The 23,004-nt window shown below is 46.6% G+C and overlaps 1 protein-coding gene across 1 annotated transcript in view; it reads right to left on the minus strand.

Annotated features, from left to right (window-relative positions):
* The window catches only part of NBAS (NBAS subunit of NRZ tethering complex), a 197,573-nt gene that overhangs the window by 65,857 nt on the left and 108,712 nt on the right, over nucleotides 1–23,004 (minus strand). Inside the window, exons 33-38 of the mRNA XM_028140372.2 lie at nucleotides 20,669–20,782; nucleotides 17,521–17,678; nucleotides 16,676–16,765; nucleotides 4,738–4,905; nucleotides 2,605–2,718; nucleotides 2,172–2,295 (exon numbers count right to left, since the gene is read on the minus strand). Of these exons, the coding sequence (XP_027996173.2) occupies nucleotides 2,172–2,295; nucleotides 2,605–2,718; nucleotides 4,738–4,905; nucleotides 16,676–16,765; nucleotides 17,521–17,678; nucleotides 20,669–20,782 (768 nt within the window). The remainder of the gene's footprint in view (nucleotides 1–2,171; nucleotides 2,296–2,604; nucleotides 2,719–4,737; nucleotides 4,906–16,675; nucleotides 16,766–17,520; nucleotides 17,679–20,668; nucleotides 20,783–23,004) is intronic.

The raw sequence follows: 23,004 nt of genomic DNA on the forward strand, positions 1-23,004 counted from the left end.
GTCACAGCCCGCAGAAGAGCAGCAGCCACTTGCTTTGATTATACAATATCGTAAAACATCCCGACCATTAACAGCTTTCCTACACAAAAACGTAAGTGACAACCGGCAAATGTCACAGCTTAATGAAGGCGCGTAGGCTGCCAACAGCGTGTCCTGCGCAGGGGTGTGACAAGGACCCAGGCCGCTCGCTCGTCTGGGCGGAGGAGCGAGCGCAGGGAGGACCTGTGTTTAGAGGACACAGGTCCTCCTGGCCGGCTGATGGAGGGGAACACTGTGCATGATCCAGAGCAAGTGACAATGGACTTCGGGAACAGACCACATGATATTTTTCCACATTTCCCTGCCTAACTGTGTCTCACTCGGACTAGAAGTTAGGCCATTGTATAATCCGAGCCTAGCTGACAGCCGGGCAGCGGGCATAGTGGTGCGCTGAGGAGGACAGTAAAACGGTAACTGGCGAAGCTTGGTGGAAGGTACACGGGAGTTCACTGCAGAACTGTCTCTGCTTTATGCACATTTGAAAGTGTTCAGAGCAAAATGCAGGGGAAGAGGGAAAATCCCCTCTGGGAACTGTCAAATGCTCCAGCTCCCTGTCAGTCATTTCCTTCCCAAATGGGTTTTCCTGGCAGGCTTTCTGGACCAGGTGTGTACTCACACACCGGTTTTCCAGCCACACAGAGCCCGGGGCCTCCTGCTCCGAGGCTGGGAAAATGGCCGGTGTCAAATACACCTCCACCCATGTGTCCCCAGGTTGAGAGGAAAGGGGTTCTAGCTCTTCCCTGATCCCTGACACAAGTGCCGCTGAACTTACCCGTGACACCTTTTCCTGCCACACCTGGACCACAGCCCGCTGATCTCCACCACCAAGTGCCCAGCCCAGAGCCCCTGCCAACTAACAGCTGGGTGCTTGCAGGAAACCCATGGGGAGTGAGGGGAGTGGCCCCTCTCCACCCGGGCATCAAAACTTCCTCGGCAGCCCTCGCTGAGACCCAAGGATTCTTGCTAAATAGAACGCAAACCCCACCTCCAGGAAGAGTCTCAGTCTTCGAATCTGCAAGTCACTGGAAGGAGCACTTGACAAAATTATCAGTAGGAGCTGACGTAGACAATCCCCCAGGGTCTCGCTGGGACCCCCCAGATGGCATGTTGGCTACAGATTGAGTGACAGTGATGTGATGTTCAGATGACAAAATACAAATATATATATTTAAAGAGGCCTGCCTTACATTTAGCAGGGCATATGAATTTAATTTGCAATGCTGGTTACCAATCCTTGAGTGCAATTTTCTAAAACAGTCACACAGCCCAAACCAGGTGAGATCTCAGCCCAGCCTGCAAGCACTAACTCTGTGCAAAATGAAAAAAGCAGTCTATGATCCATTTAATTCCAGGACTGAATTCACAGAGGAAGGCTGCTCCTGTTATCGATTTGGAAATCATTAGCCATTAAACCATACATTTAGCGAAATAAGTAATGATCAATTTTCTTCAGCTAGTCTTCATAAAAACCTTCTCTTCAACTTTATTAGAAAACTTGAAAAGTCAGATCATGTTGGGAAGTGTGATTTACATTATAACCTACTTCTGAACCCAAGTCAAGCATCACATTTTTAAGATTTTTAATTTGGGTCATTTATCCTCTAAAACTCTTCAATTGTGTTGCGTTTCTGACAAATATTTGGTAATCTCAAATAGTCAAAGACATCTGTTTCAGACATTAATTAGCATTATTGATAACAGTGTGTTTAGGAGCAAATGGAAAGGTGTCTTTGGTAAACTTGAATATATTTTTAATTCTTAAAAAAAACACAAAAAACTCTACATGGAAAGATATGCCACCACGCAGAAAATTCTGAAGATGAAATCCACATCTACATGCTATGAAGCAAATACGAGTTATTAACACGCAAAAGGAGAAATATTTATTGGGCACTTTGTTCACTATAAGAATCACTTAGCATAATTATCAGCTTAAAATAAGAACTGTGTCATATGTATGCTTTTAAATCCTCAATATTGTAAGTGGCCGAAGAACAGAAGGTAATAAATGCCTTAAATAAATGAGAGGCGGTGTCGAGTTAAGCTATCGGGATTACTGACAAGTGTAGCACTGTTTTTCCTGGCGCGTTCGTTCGGGTTCACCTCCCGATCCCCGAATCTGAGGCGCGTACCTTCCGTCGTGGGGAACACCTCCTCCCCTTGGGTTTCCGTCTCGGCCAGCTTGCCCGTTCGCAGCAGCACTTCCGCCAAGCTTTCCCCGGGGACGTGCTGGTAGGAGCCGTAGGTCACCTGGGACTGGACAAAGGGAGAACGCTGTGGGGGAGGCTGTCCTTTTCCAGAAACACAACTGCAAGGTTTTATACCCGCTGGGGGCTGGGATGGTGACTCCTCACGTACTCATGCATATTTTGTGTAAACTTGTTTTAATCTCATAGTATGTTGTGAGGTACAAAAAACAAATCACAAAAAAACAACCAGTGAATAACATGATTAAGAAGGAAGCCAAAGAAGTTAATTTTCAGGAAAATGTCCATTTTTGTGTATGCTGAGAGGCCCAGGGCAGTGTGACCGGGTCAGCGATGTGCTCAGGTGTGCTGTCCTTACCTCTGCGACAAAGGGATTGGAGAGGACAGACTCATAGAAAGGGTGGCAGCCTTGTCTTTCTAGACCTTCATTGGCTATGGTTCCGCTTCGATAAGCATCACCAAATTCTTGCCCCTAAACAGAACAAAATGAAAAAACGGTAGATAAAACGAAAGAGAGCTGGGGCGCGGGGAATGGAGACAGAGAGACAGGTAGGAAAGGAGGGAGGGAGGGAGGGAGGGAGGGAAAGAGGGAGGGAGGCGGGGGGGAGGATTTCAGGAGTAACAATCAAAGTGCATTGTGTGATGTGTGTGTCGGCGCCACACAGACGCCAGCAGAGCTGGAGGAATAACACCAACTCGGAGGGCACAGCAGCCTCGCCCTGCTGTCCTGGTCACTCTGACATCAGTCAGTCAGGAACACGGAAGCGATCGCTATTACACATATAACAAGCTTTCCACACTCTCAGAATAGCCTTCCTAAAGCACTTTGTACGTGTTGCTCCCCTGCTCAGAAAACCTTTAGTAGCTCTGCACAACGCAAACAGCCAACAGTGTCAAGTCTAAACTCTGTAGGATAACATTTAAGGGAGTAAATGTGAGCCGGCAGGAAAGGCTAGCTCTTCGCCCCACCCACACGGGCTGCTGAAGGCACCAGCTCTATGCTTCCTCCCAGGCTGGGTCCTGTCCATGCTGTCCGCCTACGTGGAGCCCACCTCCCCTCCCGGCCCAGGGAGGCAAGATAAAGGAAGCTGTGCCCTTCCATCTCCATCTCCTCCTCAGCCACCACCCCGCAGCGCCTTTCAGCCTGGCCATCAGCATTCCTCATGAGCAAGCACTTCAGGCTCTCTCCTCCGGGCAATTACACTTACGTTTTCCTTTCGTCAAATCGTCAAATCGATGGTACAGCTCCTCCCTGGAAGGGCAAGGAAAGGCATCCGCCCACCCTCCCGTTTACTGAGCACCTATTTACGCCACGCACAGCCGAGGGAACCCGTGACGCCGCTGCCCACGATGGTAACACTTACAAGGGACACATAAGAACAACTAGACAGCAGGCTCAACGCTAACACCTTACCTAAGACACACACCCTGGAAAGGTCCCACAGGTGAGACAGCGCAGTAACCTAATCATAACCAGTGTGAGACCCGAACAACGAGAGAGCTACGGACTCACACCCAAGTCGGGCACACAGCCTCCATCCACGTATGTATCTTCACGCACCCAACGTCCGGGCTATCAGCCTGCGTTCTCCTCTTCCCTGCACCCCTCATCCAGACCCTCTGCAGGTCCACACCCCAGCCACTTCCCGCCTCCTCCCTGGCACCCCCGGCCCCAGCCAGCACCACGCCCACTGGAGCACGGGATCAGAGGGGTCCCTCTGCTGCTCCTGACTCACGCCTCCAGCTGCCGACCCAGCCGCCACATGACCTTACTGAAGTCCAGCTGCATCCCACGCCTGCGCTGCCGGAACCCTCCAGCAGCTCCCATCGCGCTCAGAAGAAAACCTGTGGTGCAAGCCCGCGGTCCTCGTCACAGCCACAGAGGCCTCCGCCCTCTCTGACCTCAGCTGCTGCTGTCTTTCCCGCGTCCTCCCTGCTCATCCTACACTGGCCTCCTTTTCTACAACATGTCGAGCACGTTCCCTCGCAGAGGGCTCGGTACTCCTCCTGCTGGGTTCGGCCAGGTTCCTGCTCAGCCCACCTGCTCTCCTGAGACACCCAACTTCCCTATGAAGTCAGAACTCCACTCGCCAATGTCACTCACCATCCCGCACGCACCTCGCTGGTCCTCACCGCACTCCTCACCCCGCATGGCACTATCACACCAACAATTGGTCTGTTGCTTTATCTGTTGCGTTCTGGAGGTTCCTCGGGGGACGGGGATCGGACGAAGTGCTGCCCCACCCCCAGGGACTAGCACGGTACCTGCTACACAGAAAACGCCCGACACGTGCCTGCAAGTACTCCATGGAGGACACTGCGTTCTACAAAGCAAGTCACTCATCGCCCATCGGACGGGAGGCCCAGGGTCCCTAAGAGATCATGTGAACAACCCGGAGCAGACAGGACCGTAGCGACGGTGGAAGCCACGCCGAGCAGGGCGCACGAGCGGACAGAGCCCGCGCAGGGGGTAAGGAAGCGGCGTGCTTGCCTGAAGGGGCCGGAGGTACGTTAAGGACTTCCTCCACCACTGCCCGTCGCTGACGGCCTGCAGCACCGCCCGGGTGGTGGTCGTGGTGTTGGAGAGGACTTTCATGGTGGTGGCCGTGGTCCAGTGGAGCAGGTCCGCCGAGCTGCCGCCGGGAGCGCCGGCTGCATCCTGTGATGGAGAAGGAGCAGAGAGGAGCATGGTCATGAGGGTGATGAGGTGGCTCCTGAGAATGACCGGGCATGAAGACAGATAAACTGGAAAATCCATTTCTGCTGTAACACAGTAACGTGAAACCCAGCACTACTGGCCACTGTTCCTCACTCACAGAAGAAAACGAAAGGAAAAAGTATCATAGTGCCTTCATCACATAATCCCTATCAGAAACACTGAGGAGGTAAAAACGGGTTCTTGATTTTTTACCAATGGAATATCCTGCCAAGGAGATACTCCCATGCTGTTTCTTTGACAAGACATTTTAAAGTGTTTACTACTTAGATTAAGAAATAGATTGTTCACTCAAACAATGCTAAGTCTTATAATAACGCTGCAGAGTAGGTGTTAGAATACCATCGGACAAAAAAAAAGCTACAGGTCATACACGTTGTGCTGCCCACAGGCACCAGCCTTCAGGGTCTCCTCCTCCTGACAGGTCTGGCCAGCAATGGGCTCCTTGCTCCTTGCAGGGTTTTGGCCCCTGGGGATACCTCCCCAGAGGCTAATGGAGGTGAACACCTGCCCAGGCCTTGGCTGGCCGGCTGTTTCCTCTTCGGTGCAATGTCTGCTCCTGTATTTTGCCCACTCTTCTGTCGGTGGTTGTCCTCCTTATTCACTCGTGAGGGTTCTTTTCATATTCTGGGTACACAGCTCTTGTTAGATGTAAGAACTGTGAATATTTTCTGCTACTCTGCAGATTATCTTTTCATTGTCTTAATGGTGTCTTTGATTAATAGAAGTTCTTAAATTCTAAATTAGTCCAATTTATCAGTTTTGCCACTTTATGATTAGTATTTTTGTATCATATTTAAGAAATCTTTGCTACTCCAAGGTCACAAAGATGTTTTTCTGTATTTTCCCTGACAGGGAATAGTTTTGCTATAAATCCTGGTAAGACAGTGTACTGCCCCGTCCAATACAAGAGCATTGTAGGCACACTTGAACGCACTACCATAATATATCGATAGTGTAAGTGTTTTTGTTTGTCTGTTTGCCTTCCTGACTAGACCACAGCTTTTCAAGGGCAGGGACAATGGTTACTCATTACCATGTGCTCTGAGTGTGTGAACATCCCGATGTGTCCTCTGCATCTGTGGACACGTAAGAAGTCCGGGGTCACTGCTCCATCTAAATGTTTGCAGACACATTTTCTAACATGTTAATGTTAGCGGCAGCTGAGTGTTATTCAAATACGATTTCATGTCACACTTCCCATTCCTGCTCATCTTCAGAATCTTCTTAATTGAGAAGGCGTGCTGAATGATTTGAATGTCATCAACTAACCCAAGAGTAGAACTAAACATAAACACGGTAAGAAATGGGGCACTTAAACAGAACACCACTTCATGCACAGGAAAATCAAATCTATCGGAAAATGTCAAATAATGCAGGCTGTAAAACAACTGCTCTAGTTCACCAAATGAACCTACACTTTACACACGAGAGTGTAATTTAACTTTAAACAATAAAGAATTTAAATTTAATAAATAAATATAAAATAAAATAAAGAAAGGCAATTTAAAACATCTGAAACGTAAAAGTTTGCTCCGGAAGATAAGTGAAATCCACACACGCAGGAATGTGTGTGATAAAAGGCTTTCAGTGCGAGCTCCCCTAATGAGAACTGCCAAAGAGAAAGTGAAATAAACAGCTCATTTGGACCACAGAGGAGATGTAATTTGGGGGCAATCCACCACGATTATAGTGTAACCAAAGGCATTAATGAGGAAAATAGTTCTCTTTCAACTTCATGTAATGAAGAAAGAAAAAAGAGGTTAGGCAAAATCCTGAAATGATTACTGCTGCACATTTGATTCGTGGCTGCCTGCTGCTAATTAATTTAGAGTGTACAGCAGCAGAAATAGACTAATCCCCAAAACCAAATCCACAACTCCCAGCATAAAATTTAACATGAAATCTCGTTAGTGTCAAGTGTGCCTCAGAGCGCGACGGTTGACTAAGCACTGGCAATGTTTTCCAAACCTATCCGGCACACCTTTACCAAATGGCACGGGCTCGCAAGAGCAGGGGAGGTTCCACACGCCAAGCTTGGCTCACAGAAGCGACTCCCGTTGACCAGGGACCAGAGTGAATCCTCTTTCAGAGTTTACCTGCAAGAGGTGCTCCCTCTGGTGGCTGGAACCATGAGGGTTAATTTCTGAGCAACCTGTCTGCCTACCATAACTGAGCTGGAGGTACACAGCCAGGAAGCTGGGATGACCGAGCTCAAACGGAGCTCACCCACTACCCCTCTCCTCCAGCATGTCTTTACATAATCCACCTGCACCTGACACTGAGAGCGAGTTTCGTCCTGAACTCAAATATTACTGCAACCTTGGGTACCGGCGATGCCCCTCTCAGAAGTCTCTATCAGAAGAAGCAGTGGAAAAATACCCCCCAGAGTAAATCATCTGCTAACTCACAGGCCAGGCTGTTTTAGAAGTGCTCCCTTTGGGAGTCACGAACCCCTACACATTTCTAATAAAACCTGTAAGTTCTTTCCCCAGAAAACCGAATGCCCATGCATATGCACACATATGAACACACAGTCACCAATACACTCTCACCACAATTGTCACACTATTTTAGGGGCTTTAGAGACCAAAACCTTCTGAATCACCTAGCATTCTTGGCTGGACCCAGATTAAGAGACCTGTAGTTAGGAAAAATAGAGGTATATGAAGTACATTTTTATTTTCTTTTTCCATGCCCAATTTTTATTTATTTTATTTTTTTAAATATATTTTATTGATTTTTCACAGAGAGGAAGGGAGAGAGATAGAGAGACAGAAACATCAATGAGAGAGAGACATCGACCAGCTGCCTCCTGCACACCCCCCACCGGGGGATGTGCCCGCAACCAATGTACATGCCCTTGACCGGAATCGAACCTGGGACCCTCCAGTCCGCAGACCGACGCTCTATCCACTGAGCCAAACCGGTTTCGGCTCCATGCCCAACTTTTAAATCACTGCTACTAAATGCATCTGAGGCAGGACAGTAAGAAGCTAAGAAAATCCCTTGGCAAGCGGGATGGAGAAACAGAGACGGCGCACTGGGCTCTCTGACTTTCTTCCTAAAGGACAAGGCAGCTCTCGGAGCAGCCGCTCGAACCCTCTGGGAGCGCAGTTTCACTTTGCTTGCTAAATGAACGTCCTTTAGCACTAGAGTTCTCGGCTCTGAACTCTTTCTTTGCCAAACTCGAGCACCGAGCGCCAACAGAGCTGCTCACACCGGGTGCCACGACTCACTGTCTATCGCCCTTCTCGGTTTGGCCATTTCTTATGTCAACACTGACGTGGGGTGAGTGCGGCAAGATTCCAAAGCCCACCAGGACCACTTTCAGACCCGGGCCCGGGCGAGGTACCAGCGGAAGCCACGTGTGCCCCACCAGCTCCTTGCTTTGCATCCAACTTTGGTGAAGATGAGTAAGTTTTTCGTGGAATTCCAGACCTCCCTGTTTTAAGGCCCTGGCTTTATCTGAGCTTTTTAAAGAAGAAAATTCCTGAGGTGGAACTGAAGGTTAGGGGTTGAGATAACCCCGGCTAAAGATAAGACTGAGAGACTTCAGGACAGGAGGGAAAAATGGGTGGGTGGATTTTAACTTTGGATTTTCAATTGGATTTGCTCTCTAAGAGTCTGAACAAAACCTTTTGCTGGATAAATGAGAGCCTGAACTTGTTAGGCTCCAAAGATAAGGGGCATTTACTCCCTTCAAGCTCAAATGTCGGGTATTCTTAGGTGACTAAGTACATATGTGGAGGTGTCAGGAGGTAGCCCTCAGGACAAGCAGGAGCCCCATAGGAAATTCCAACACAACTGTAATCAAATAATTGACTCATCTGGGGACACGGACATAAAGGCTGGTCACCTAGCCCCTGAGTGCATCAGACAGCAGGGAGAGAAACTAAGTCACATAAGAGGGTTGAAGCAACTCAGGGGGTGACAGCCCCTCGAAGCTCAACCCATAAGCAGCACACTTCAAACCACTGCTCAATATGAATCTGCAGATCTCACGGTAAAACCAAAATTAGCATGGGCAATTGTGCCTCCAAGGCCAACAGCTCCCAGTCCACAGCCCCCATTAACACTCCTGCAGATAAACAATTAATAGGGAGTGTACAGCAGCAGAAATAGACTAATCCCCCAAAACAAGCCACGGATGTCTGGGAGGACACTCCAGGTAGAGCATAGGAAGCCTTTACTTGCACTTACTTACAGAAACGGGAAGATTTACCTAAAAGCGGTATGAACCAGATGGCCAAAATGGAGCTCTTTGGTTTCCCCCCATGGGGCAGCTGGCCTCTCCCTGCGAGGGTTCAATGGCCAGGGCTGCTGGAAAACCAGGCAGCGCAATGGGTCAACAGCCGGAAAAATGAAGGCCAGAGTTACAGGACAGGTTTCCCAGCGAGGCGACCGAGGCACTAGGCACTCATTTTACAGAAAGACATGAAGGGGACCCCCAGAGGCCGGCTAAGGCCAGGGGTCATCAAGTGAGGGACGCCTTGCTGGGGAAAAGGGCCACAGTCATTACGCCTGGGAAGTTAAGGCCACCTGTCTGACCGGGGTCCATCCAACATCAGTGCCCAGCCTGTGTGACTGTGGGTAAGGCTGCCCTCCGCACGGGGTAAGCACTCCACCCCCTGGTGGCTCCGGGGGCCTGTCGGCTTGTTACGTATCTGTCCGTTGCAGTTGGGAAACCCGTCCACAGCGCCTCGGGACACCATCTTTGAAGTGTGTAGTTGCCAACTGGGAGAAATTTAACCCTCAATCCCTCAAGAAAAAGAGGCTAATCTTGTTTTCCAACACAGCCTGGTCCCAATATAAATGGGAGACAGAGGGGTTTAGCCGTCAACGGCATCATTAATTTTAATACCATCTTACAGCCAGACATATTCTGCTGTTCCCGAGGAACATGGAAGAAGGTCCACATGTCCACGCCTTTATGGTCCTCAGGGAGGACCTAAGCTATGTACCACCCGCAAACTGAACCCCTCTGTGATGGCTACACTACGCTCACAGCCCTGCCTTAGAAACCCTCCTCCACTACAAAGTCTGAAAGAACCAGAATGTACCCAGATGGAAAGGAACATTCCAAAAACAGGTGGATGGATTGTCAGTCCTTTGCCAACATTTAGGTGACAACCCAATTCTGAGGCATTAAAAGCAACTGTCCTTGTTTTACAAAAGAAGTCTTTACAGGGCCAGAGGTGCGGCTTCATAAACAATTCAAAGCCCTCCATTCCTTTTACCTTCCCAAAATTTAATTCATCTCAAAGGGCTTATAGATAAAGGGTTTACAGATATTGACTTACAGATAAGTCCTCTAGGAGGAGCTAGCCCAGTACCTTTGAGATATAAATACCTGGTCTTCCAGGACTCTCATCTGGGCCATCTTTTAAAATGCAGGTTTCTGCGACATCACAGCTAACATGTCCACAAAACAAGTTTACTGAACATATATTTCTGGCATGTGTACAATGTTTGAGACCCAGTGCCAGGCAACAGGGTTACCATGACAATTAAGATATGTCCCCTGCTCTCAAGAAACTCACGGTACATTAGGAAACAAAGGCAACCCCTTATTTCACCAATGAACTGAGAACTTACCAAACTGGGCCCCATTCAAATACTCCTCCCCGTGTAACAACAGAATTTATCCCCACCCATCGCATCCACATCTTACCTTCCTCATTTATGTTACGCATGGATTCTTCAGCAAATATTTGTGACATCAAACATAACGCTGACAGACACTGTTCTACATGCTGAAAACCAAGCAGTGAAAAAGCATGGTTCCTGCCACAAAGAGCGTACACTCCACGAGAAGATGGGCAGAAAATAAACAGGAAGCGTGTCAGAAGTGCATCAGGTAAACAACAGGGTCAGCGAGGAAAAGAAAGCGGCCTGGAGCTGGGCTGGGGGTAGGGGCTCCATGTGAGAGCAGGGGAGCGCTCCATGAGGAGACATCTGAGCAGAGACCTGGAGGCAGTGAGAGGACAAGCCACAGGATGCCTGGGAGGACACAGGCAGGAGGGGCTGGGAAGGGTTGTAAAAAGGCAAGAAGGCCAAGAGGCCTGGCATCTTTGTGGAGCAAGGTATTGCTGATGAAATTACTTGTATATTTTTAAAAAGCAGAAAGACCAAACTTATCACAAATTTCCATGTACTTCTTATCAAAAGTTAACAAATGTTTGGATTCCATTGCAGATGTTTCACATCTTTTTTTACTTTTAAGAAATAAAATATGCCTGATAATGTTACTTACCTGAACCCCTGCCTCCCCTTAAATGGGTTGTTAAAATAAAAGCCTGTACTATTTTTGTAATTAAAGAAAACAGTACGAATTACAGTCAAGATGGAACAATGAGCTCAGGGTGCTCCAAAATACTGAATAACAGAAAAAGAGTCAGGAACTGCTCAAAGCCAATAGAATTCAACATTTTGAGAGTCAGAAACCAGAGGTGCCGGTGGCTGCCAGATGCCCCTTTTCGGGGAATCATGAATCAAAGGACCCCCTGTGAAGGGGAGACCGAGGGCAGGCACTGCGGGGCCATGTACTTCATTATTAAGCTGTGGCCTTGGGAGGCAGAGAACAAAGCCAGGGCCCTCAGGACTGCCCAAACCCCTCACTGGCACCCAGTCTATTTCCCACGTCCTCCACACCGGGGGGAGGAGCCCCAGCTGAAGCTTCCACAGCACAGGGTTCCGCAGGAAAGCAGCCTGGGGTTAGAGGGAGGGAAACCACTAACGTAGGAATCCGTGCACAGGGTCTGCGAAGACAAAATTAACTGAGTGAGATGACTCAAAATGAGCCTTCAAACCAAAATTCTCACTCACACACACACACACACACACACACACACACACACACACACACACGAAAGATAGGAAAGCAGTAACAGTATCGAAAACCCACTCCAGACTAAATTATTTCATTTAAAGCTTCAAAATATTAATTTGTGTCTTCGTGCATACTATATATGAGGTTCAACATCCTTTAGAAGGAACAAGCTATCATGAAACATAAAAAAAGGGAGAACAGATAAGACCCTGGTGAGGTAATTTTTGTGTAGGGCGTGAGGTCCAGTTCTAAACACATGTTTCTGCATGTGGACATTCGTTAAGCCTGTACTTATTTCATATAAAAAGTGGTTTCTTACTGTTACTAACTTGCCAATAACATGAAAGAGGAAGCTATGAACTCTTAGAAGAAAGCACAGGAGTGAATCTTCACACCATCAGCTGAGCACAGCTTCCTTACCAGCGGTGAAACAAGTACTGAGTGAGGGCAGGGCAGCAACTTAAAACCTTGCATTTCACACGTCACCATTAAGAAAGTAAAACGTCAAGGCAAACACTGAGAAATACATTTTCAACTCATACATCTAATAAGGACTTGTATCCAGAATTAAAAGCAAAAAACCTCTTACAGCTTAGTCATAAGGACACACAAATAATCCAGTTGTAAAATATGTATGGCCATTTCACCAAAGAAGGTATAGGATTGCCAATAAGCACATGAAAAGATGCTCAGTGCCATTAATTATTTCAAAAATGCATGTTGGCCCTAGGCAGTTTGGCCCAGTGGATAGAGTGTCAGCCTGTGGACTCAAGGGCCCAAGGTTCCATTCCGGTCAAGGACACATGCCCGGGTAGTGGGCTCGATCCCCAGTAGGGGGTGTGCAGGAGGCAGCCAGTCAATGATTCTCTCTCATCCATGTTTCTATTTCTCTCTCTCTCTCTCCCTTCCTCTCTGAAATCAGTAACAATATTTTTTTAAATGCAAGCTGCATGCCAAAATAAGAATGAGCTACCACACACATGCATAAAAATGACTTGAATCAAAACATCCCTTCAACAGTAAGTGCTGATGAGGAAGGATGTGGAGAAACTGGGACCTTGATGGTTCCTGGTGGGAAAAGTGAAATGCTGCAGCCACTCCGAAAACAATGGGCAGTTTCTACAAATCTATACCACACCACACAGCACCTCTGCTCCCAGGTACCTAGACATCATGGCGTATTTCCAAAGACGTGTACAGGAACATTCGTAGCAACATCACTCATGAAAGCTCAAAAGTGGACACAATCCAAATATCTATCAACTGGTGAGTGGAAAAGGAAAGGATTGTCCATGGTATTAAAATACAATTCCCATTGTGCTCACCTTTATGTAAATAGTATTTCTAATCTATCCTTTTATAAATTCAAAATAGCTCTTTGCTTAGAGTCCAGGCCCAGCTCTAAACATTAATTTGTCCAGTTGTATCAATCTGTAGCCACTTAAAATGTTCAGAACAAGTTTTCCCACAGTGAAAATGATTTTTTAATGGGAACCTTGTATATAACCCATTTCCAGCTCTAATTAGATTCATCTGGGGAAAATACCAATGGCTAAGTGACATAACTAACACTAGCTAAACAAAATGTTAATATAGTCTAAGTGGCAGAATACTGCTACATCTAAAAAACATAATAACCAACATTAATAAGAAACTGGAAAACTGTAATTTTGGTGGTTTTTCCCAATGCATTTTGTTCTATTTATAAACAAATATCTTGTTCACAGGGACAGCAGGCAATATCTTCGCCCTTGTAGGCCACAGTGGTACTAATGCAAATGCTACTTACTGCACAGCAATTACATCTTTACTTTGCTGGGATGTATAAATAAAAATCATGATTTCCACAACTCGGTAATGAAAGTCTTGAGCATTAAGCAGATTACACATCCAGTCAGCTCTCATTTATGAGTTGTAATTTAATGTGGTTATCATATCTCTTAATGTGTAACCGCGGCATCTCAGAGCTGGGCCCTGTATTTTAATCTAATAATAGCAGCCATAATATTCTGAAATGTGCTTCATGAATCAAAGCCATAATGTGCTGGCTGAGCGTTTGGATTAGCACTTCACGAGATCTAGATGTATTACAGCTGCGGGAAGAGGACAAAGGAAGACAGGACGGCTTTTAAGGAGCTAGAAAAAAAGATGGGGGAGACAATCATTTTGAAAGAACCCCTTTTCCTTGCTAAGCAGGACATGGAAAGGACTACGGGTCTCCTTCATTTACAAAGAGAGTCTAATGGAGAGACACGCACACATCTGTGGTAACACAGCGTGCCCTACTCCAAAGAAACCACCAAGGGGTCAGGCCAACACTTTCTAATTCATCGTAGAAGCAGAAAATAGGAAGCCCAAATGTCTCAAAGGCTTTTGATGGGTTTTAGAAAGAAGGATGGAGATTCAGAATGAGCTTCGGAGCTGAACTCAGCAGACACACTTTGCAAGTCTACACTGAACAGAGAAATGGTGCACCCCTCACAATGGCTAAAACCTAACAGGATCCCAGGCACCACACCACGTACAGATGAGTTAAATAGGAAATTCCTTTTCATTTTTAGGCTGAAGTGTACTTTCTAATTCACTTTTACCACAGACTGATTTTATGCAGTGGGAGTTTCCCCACGGAGCTTTATCAAACAATTCCGGAGCATTCACCACATGACCAGCACTCCATGGAGAGAATAGAGAAAACTGGCACACTGCCAGTTACCAGACAATGCCATGCAGACCACTCCACACTGACACAGGGAGGGGAGAAAGTGGGGGCAAAAACAAACTTTACAGGGAAGATGATACTTTAGATGGGTGGCCAGAGCCGAGCCAGGAGAGCAGTACAGCAGGGAGAAAACTCGAACACCGAAGGAGTCATGGCACCTACTCAGAGAACGGTGGTCCAGTCACGGTGACCGGAAGGCAGGAGAGGAAAGGAGAGGAGGCTGAAGAGACCCACAAAATGCGGGATGTGCGAGACAAGTAGGAAAGGATCTTAGGCTCAAAAGATGCAAAATGTGGAATACAGAATGTCACTAAACGCAGGTCTTCCACTAGCCCTCGGAAGATGGGAAAGTGTGCCAACTCCTAAAACACACATCATTTCGTAGCCGTCAGCCATGTAAGAACTGCTCTGATTCCCATGAAGGAGACACAGGGAGCGTTCACATCCAGCGAGGAAAACCCAACCGAAACTGATCAGTAAAACTCTAAGTCAAAACGTGCCAAATGACCAAAAGCATCCACACCGGTCCAGGCACCAGGGAAATGCTGTGGCTTCCATCCAGCCGGAGTGCACACACCTACAAAGGAAAGTCCGCTGTCCGCGGTGCTGACGGCAGAACCAAAACTCCACGGAGAGGCTGATCTTCCACAGCTGGGATGTCCGGTCTGGTAGGCAGTAACCCCGTGTGGCTATTTAAATTTAACTTGATTAAAATCAAATAAAACGTCACATTGATTCCTTAGATGCACTAGTCACATTTCAAGTACTCAGGAGCCATGGAGTGTCCACGGAGGCTGAGCATGCGCACAGCTGGCAGCACATACCTCCAGGCCAAGTGGGTGGATGCCAGAAGAAAGGGATGCTCGTGCACACCAGACACACACACACACACACACACACACACACACACACACACACAGTGATGCTGCAGCATCGTTCTTAGAAGCTAAAGTTGAAACCAACGTCAATCAGCATCAGACGGAGAAACTGCCACATGTGCACATGCATTAATTTCTATACAGCAGTAACAACAAATCACACACTGCATGTAACAGCACGGGTGAATCTCACACACGCAACAGTATAAAAACGGGTCAAATTAAATTATTATTTTGGGAGGGGTGCGAAAGGTATTAAAATTATTAAAATAAGAACAAAAAACACCAAGATCTGGGATCCATGAGTCAGGGCAGTGGGGCTCTGTGGGAGGGAAGAGGCAGCCTGGAGATTAGTGAGAGAGGAGGGGGCTGTGGAAGGCTGGTCACGTGTGGCGGTTTCATTGCGTGGAGGTTTCACGATGTGAAGGTCTCAAGGATGCTTTCCTTGTGATCATTTCTTGACCTGCACATTTTATACTGTGACTTTTTTCTAGGTGAATGTTACACAGGGTAGGGCAAAAGCAGGTTCACTGTTGTTTGTATGGAAAATAATATAATGATAAATAATAACACAAGAATAACCTGTGTTTTGTGTACTCACAACTATAAACCTACTTGTGCTCCACCCTATATTTCACACACAAAAATGTTTAAAAGAAAAACAGTCTCTATACATGTAAAAAAAAAAGAAACACAAAAGAACTTTTACCATTTGCAACTACGTGGATGGAACTGGAGTGCATTATGCTAAGCGAAATAAGCCAGTCGGAGAAAGATAAAGATCACATGATCTCACTCATATGTGGGATATAATGAACAACATAAACTGATGAACAAAAATAGACCCAGAGACAAAGAAACACTGAACAGACCATCCAACCTCAGAGAGAAGGCGGGGGTGTGGAGTGGGGGGTGAGGGTGGGTAAGAGATCAACCAAAGGACTTGTATGCATGCATATTAGCATAACCAATGGACACAGACACTGGGGCAGTGGGGACTTGTCCTGGGGGGCTTGTCCTGGGGGGCAGGAGTGGCGGGGGGAGGGGTCAATCAGGGAAAAAGGAGACATGTAATACTTTAAACAATAAAAAAAAGTTAAAAAAATAATTTATAGTGAAAAACACTATCATCAAAAAAGAAAAGAAAAAGATGCGTACGCGTGCACACGCGTGTGCACACACACACACACACACACACACACAGTCCTGTACACCAGGTCAGGTGGCTCCCGTTTCGTGCCACCCCCAGCCACCTTCCAAACCCTCCCCTCAACACTAGCTCACCTCCTGCGGCGCTCTGCTAAGTAACGGTGCAGGACTGATACCCTCCTCTCCTTCCCGGTGGATCTGGAAATTCACCCTTTGGTAAAGAATCTGAAAAAAGAACACGACACGTGGTAAAGAAATTGTGTTTTTAAACTTGCTTCTCCTCACAGTGCAGGCTGGAAACTTGAAAGTTCTCTCTGGAGGAGACGCGGCCCGCTTCCTCCTGAACTGTCTGAGGAGCGGGACCGGAGGCCCTCAGGACAGCTTCACAAGGACCCCACAGTTCCAGAGGTGGAATCTCGTGAGAAGCCCGATGTGCGATGAACGAGTAGGACATGCGAGTGTGAATTCCAGAGCCTCTGCCTCTGTGTAGCAGTGTCTCCCGGGAGCTCTCCTCCCTTACGCAGAACTCCCCGTGGATGTTAGGACGCTCACCCCACCCCCAGCCCACTCCCCTCCCGCTAAGGACCGCTAAGGGATGGTGCCACCACTGGTTTGAATTCAGAGGGTTCTGAATATATTTTACATGACCACGTCTTATGTTTTATTCTTGACAACACTAACTTTTCCCACTATATTCAATAATTTATTTCTTGATATTAATTTCTATTTTTCTCTCACCTGCTTTGTATCCTTTCTACCTAGCTATAATAAAGCAAACAACACTGTTTTTATACCCCGATATCGTCAAATTCCTTTTCACATGAGTAACAAGCTATTTTTCTTCCATAATGAAAACGCTTATATTATTTCTTAAAATGACCACAAACCTAAGATCCACTCCGCGCCCCCCCCCCCAAAAAAAAAAAACCACAAAAAACGCCCTTCCCACAGTTCAGATGTACAGTGTTGGAAGCACTTACTTCTGTCTGCAGGGAGCTGCTCGCTGCCAACAGGGGCTCAATGCTGCCGGGAGGACAATGCGTCAGCGCGAAAGCCATGAGCTCCTGACGAGTGGCCAAGTCCTGGTACCCTTCTGATTGTCCTAGCTGGCTGCAAACATCCCAACTTTTAGAATAACCTGCCAAGTTGACGAGAAAACACACAATGACTTCAAAAGAAGAAAACTCTCCAATCTAACGCGAGAGTGTCAATGGCTTTCTGCTCAGGTCTTGTGTCACCAAAGCAGAACCATAGTCTGCAGTGATGCATAATTTTATAGAACCAGAAACACACAAGGACCATGGCAGACCAAAAGCAGTATGCTGGTTTATCAGCCAATTGTTCAGCGCCACTCCACACACGTGTTTCTGATAAACTCTGTTAAGTTTCAGATTGCCTGACAATGACTACCGTATAAGACGACTTTTTAACCCAGGAAAATCTTATACGCCCAGTTGTCTTATACGCCGGAAAATACGGTACAAATAATCTACTTGGATTTTGGGTAAAAAGAGGGATGTCTGGCCCGATCAGTGTGGCTCAGTGGTTGAGCATCCTATATAATAAAAGCCTAATATGCAAATCGACCAAATGGTGGAATGACCAGTGGAATGACCTGTTGCTATGATGCGCACTGACCACCAGGGGGCAGACACTCAATGCAGGAGCTGCCCCCCAGCCTGCAGGCCCCAGGCCAGCCAAGGTGGGTGCCAGTGGGAGCCCCCCTGTTCTCCCCGCTGGTCACCCTGCAGATGGAGGCAAGCAGTGGCGGCAGTGGCAGGGGGTGAGGCCAGCCGGCGAGCAAGTCAGCGCCGCCTCCCGATCGCCTCCCGCAGAGGGAGGCAAGTGGCAGTGGCAGCAGGGGGGCGGGGCCGGCGAGCAGGCAGCGCCAGGCCGGCCAAGGTGGGTGCCAGCGGGGGGACCTCAGTCTCCCTGTCAGTCGCCCCACAGATCAGCCCTGATCACCAGCCAGGCCTAGAGACTCCACCCGTGCATGAATTCCATGCACTGGGCCTCTAGTCAATCTATGGACCAGGAGGTCATGGTTCAATTCCCAGTCAGGGACCATGCCCAGGTTTCAGGCTCGATCCCCAGTAGGGGGCATACAGGAGGCAGCCAATCGATAATTTTCTCTCATCATTGATGTTTCTATCTCTCTCCCTCTCCTTTCCTCTCTGAAATATATATATATATATATATATATATATATATATATATATATATTTTTTTTTTTTTTTTTTTTTTTTTTTTTTTTAAAGAAAACCTGGATGTCTGCATTCAGAAAACATAAGGCTTTGTCCCAAGCCTGCTACACACTCTTGTGTGAGCTGGAGAAAGTTCCAAGTAATCACACCTCCTCTACTACTACAAAGAGACATAATAATGCCTTCTTGGTTGGGCTGTTGAAATGATCCAATATACTTGTATTTAAAAGTACTCTGTAGACTGAGAAGTACTAGTAACAGAAATTATTCTAGACAGCTCCACAGACTCATTCGCTTTATCGAAGAGATCCAAGGAGCAAGCCAGGAGCGCAGTCAGCCCTGCCTGCCAGCGAAGACCCTTTTCCTGCACAACGTCACGCTGGGAACCCTTAAAACATACTCTTATTCTTATTCTAAGGAGTTCCAGTTTGAAAGTAGGGTTCCACCTAAAACAATTTCTATTAATATATAAAGTAAAACTTAACCCAGGTACCACCACTAACGGGAATAAAATTATTAGAAAGCTCTCTAAATATAGAGTAATACAACAATGGTTTTCCAGAAAACCACAATTATTTTTAACTTAATGCTGCAAAATCACTTGGTTAATATTCCAGAACATGGCTCTGTTATGAAAAGACCTTTCTAATGTTGAGGTTGTAAACCGTGAGACGTCCCCGTGCGTCAGGCACTTTCACGCTGTACCGACAGCAGCCCTCTCCTGGCCTGAACCACAGGCAGGCTCCTCTGCACCCTCGTCCCGACCAGGCCTCCCGCTCGGCCCAGTCCCTGCTGAGCCCGCAGAGCCCGCAGAGCCCAGTGTCAGCAAGCATCCTGCTAAGTCAGGTGAGAGGGGACCTCCCACCCTTGATCACTAACCACCCTGGACCTCTGGTCAAATTCCTTACCCCTCACCCTTGACATCTGACTGCCCTGCCCTGCCTTCAGCAAGAACCCTGCCATGATGCGTCGGCAAGACCGCCACTCCCCTCGATGTCTCATTGCAGCCATGTTTCACATCCACTGACCCGCTCACTCTGTTCCTCGGCTCTCCACCCCCAGTTGTCATTGTTGCATTCGGAGTTCAGCTCGGCCTCTCTCCCCTATTGCAACAGCCACAACATCCACTGCAAAAGCCCTGAATAAAGTCTTCCTTGCCATTCTGAACACGTGGCAAAATAACATTTTAACAGAACACAAACCAAAAGTGCACAAATCATAGGGGCCCGGCTCTGTGAATTATCAGAGGGAGGCGATGCACTTGAACCGCTGGCTGTGAAAGCCCCGAGGGCGGAAGAGGCCTCGGCCCGCCATGGAGTCAGGCGTTGCTGCACAAGTGGATCCTTCAGTGCAGAGCCGGGATGAGACGATATCCCGCCCTCGCCCACGGGGAATGCGCTGTGGTTTACCAGCAAAACTATTCTACAACGACATCTGCTTATCCTCCACGGACCCGAGTTAGAATCTCAATACACAAAGCTTTAGGGTTTCAAGCCACTTTCCAATTTCTCAGTATCTGTTTAAAAAGCACTACCCCATCTTCTAAAAAAAAGTTAAAGAATAGAAATATTGACTATACAGCCACAAATGGTAGATACTTCGAAAACTTAGTTTTACTTTTAAATAACAAATACATAAAAAGACGCTATATTTTACATAAAATTGTTCTTAAACTTATGGGGCTGTTTTAATGGGGATGGAAAGCAACCAAAATCTCAGCTACAATACAAGCTCCGAGCCCATTAATGAAGTTAGATGCATACACAAGCACACGGCATACACACTTACCGGCACTCACGACATGCTTCCCGTCTCATGAACATACGCCAGCTGACCAACCAGGCCAGCGGACCTCAGAGCAGACCCTTCCACCTGCATCACCTGAAGGGGGCATGAGCAAAGTGCTAAGCGTGGCCTGGCTCACCTGCGGCCATCAGCTCCTGACAGTGCACACTGGCTGCTTTGTAGTCATGGAAACGGAGCGCTTGCTCAACCAGAAGGATCAGAACCTGGCCACGCCTCTCTTCTGGGTCTTCACCTGTAAACACATACAATCACATTGAAATCATTCATGGTTTCACAGCATCAATTCATCAACGAGCTCACGAACCCATCTTCCAACGTAATTTGAAAATAAAAAGTCAAGATGGAACTAACTGATTTTAAAAGATGATAGGACTAAAGGTCACAGCAACTTTTACTTTCTAACCTACTTATTAATCATCGAATTAAGTCTCAGTCTCCTGAGCAATCGTGATTAACAGCAGCCCAGCCCACCACCCCAACCCAAGGGCGTGGAGGAAAAGTTGGCTCTAAACTTCCTTGGATTCCAAGCTTCTTGCTAAAAGCAAATTTCACTTTTGTATTTTGCCCTTTGAATGTTCTATTTCTAATTATAATTTAAAATGACAAATATAAGGAGGGAAAAATTTAAACACAAAGTAAAATAGATGTAATTTTATTGTTTCACTGACAGTGCTAATCTTTTATGATAGTGAGCATCCAGACACTAAGAAATTATACCAAATTCAGCTTATATTAACACAAAGATCTTAAATTACTTTCCCAAGAACATTCTTAGAAGTCAGCTTGGATGTCACTTCCTTCTGGGGCATTTCCACACTTTCTTCACTAAAATACATGGTTAGGTGTGCCTCCTACATGTTCCTTTACATTTCATTCACTGAATACCAATTTATTGCCATTATATTTCTAACAATGTGCGCCTTCTATCAGAATTTAGCTCGTGGAGGACAGGGGCGGCTTCGTGTTGAATCCTCAAGACCCAGCCCAAGTCCTGCACGGAGCAGAGGCTCAAAAAAACATCCTCAGTGAAATGGGCACAGATTCAATTCACTGCACTTTTCAATTATAATACAAATAATTCAAACTTACAATAAAAACAATTTGTCTATTTAGGCTAAAAATAAAAAAAGATATTTTATATTTTAATGAGGTAATAGAACCTTAAAATTATTTTCAATATTTCCAGGAAACAAAATGTATATGGTCTTTGCATTTTTAAGCTATAAAATGGTTTGAAAGAAAAAGCAAACATATCACAGAAAGGGTTGAATGAAACTTTAAAATTGTTCCCACGAACCCTCTGTACTTCAAAGGTTTAAGTAAAATCCAAGCTGAGTACTGGCTCAAGGCAGTCTAAAGACTCCTTCTGAAAAGAGCTGACCCCGCACTAAGATTCATATCATGAGAACAACACACTTGTATTAGAACATGCCTCCTCAGACTGTGCGGATGGCCATCAAGACCAGGCCGACTCGGGAAGAGCTTCTGCCTCCCCTTAACTGCCTAGAACTTGGATAGACAAAGGGGCTGTACCCGGCAGAGAGCTGTTGCCAGAGATGACTCTTACATCAGGACTTACCGGTGTGGCGTGGCAAACATCTGTTCACCAAACACCTGCTCTTCCCACCTTACGGTAAACTGCCTTCCTCCCCTCAAAAGCCCAAGTCCCCACTCCTTCCCCGTAGCCCAGGATGGCATAGAAGCCTCAATTGCCCAAATGCCTTTGAATCTCATGTCTTTATGGGGCTCCAGAAGGAATGAAATTAAATGTGTTTCCCCTATTAATCTTTTTTTGTGTCAAATTAATGACTAGAAGGAAAGAAGGGCACATTTTCCATTCCTCCAGTACCATGTAATATAGGAAATGGAACAATGTGTGTAAGTTTATCAATAACAAATGCACATCTCACAATTAATAGAAAACCTATTTCCTAGATAATATTCTTGAAATGTTTGCGTCTATTCAAAATATCTAATCACAATTGAGAGGGCAGGCCTGATTTCTCTCCGTGGGCAGCGTGGCTGGGCTACAGACACTAATCCAGGTGTTGAGGTGAAGGTGTTTCACAGGTGCAGCGAAAGCCCCTAATGAGCTGACGTTAAGTCAGGGGCCACTGATTACCATCATCCAATGTCTAAAACGGTGGCAAAGTACAGTAAGAGTAAAGGATTCAAAGTAAGGAAGAAATTATTTAACTTCTTTATTCCTGTGGCCACATGTGCAAAGTGAGATTCATAATCGCTCCATAAGGGACAGAGTAAGAAGTAACTTAGATAAGTATAAAAGCGCAAAATGAGAATTACTGCTGTTTTCATGTGAACTGTTATGTGAAGATGGGTCCGTCATCTCGAAGTCCAAAGTAGAAATATTAAACTGCTTTTAATTTCAGAAAGTTCCACCTGAGCAGGTGATTAAAAGGAAAGGCACAACCAGAAATAGGCCCGAAAAGAATG

This window comes from Eptesicus fuscus, chromosome 16 (assembly GCF_027574615.1).
Source record: "Eptesicus fuscus isolate TK198812 chromosome 16, DD_ASM_mEF_20220401, whole genome shotgun sequence".
NCBI classification, from domain to species: Eukaryota; Metazoa; Chordata; class Mammalia; order Chiroptera; family Vespertilionidae; genus Eptesicus; species Eptesicus fuscus.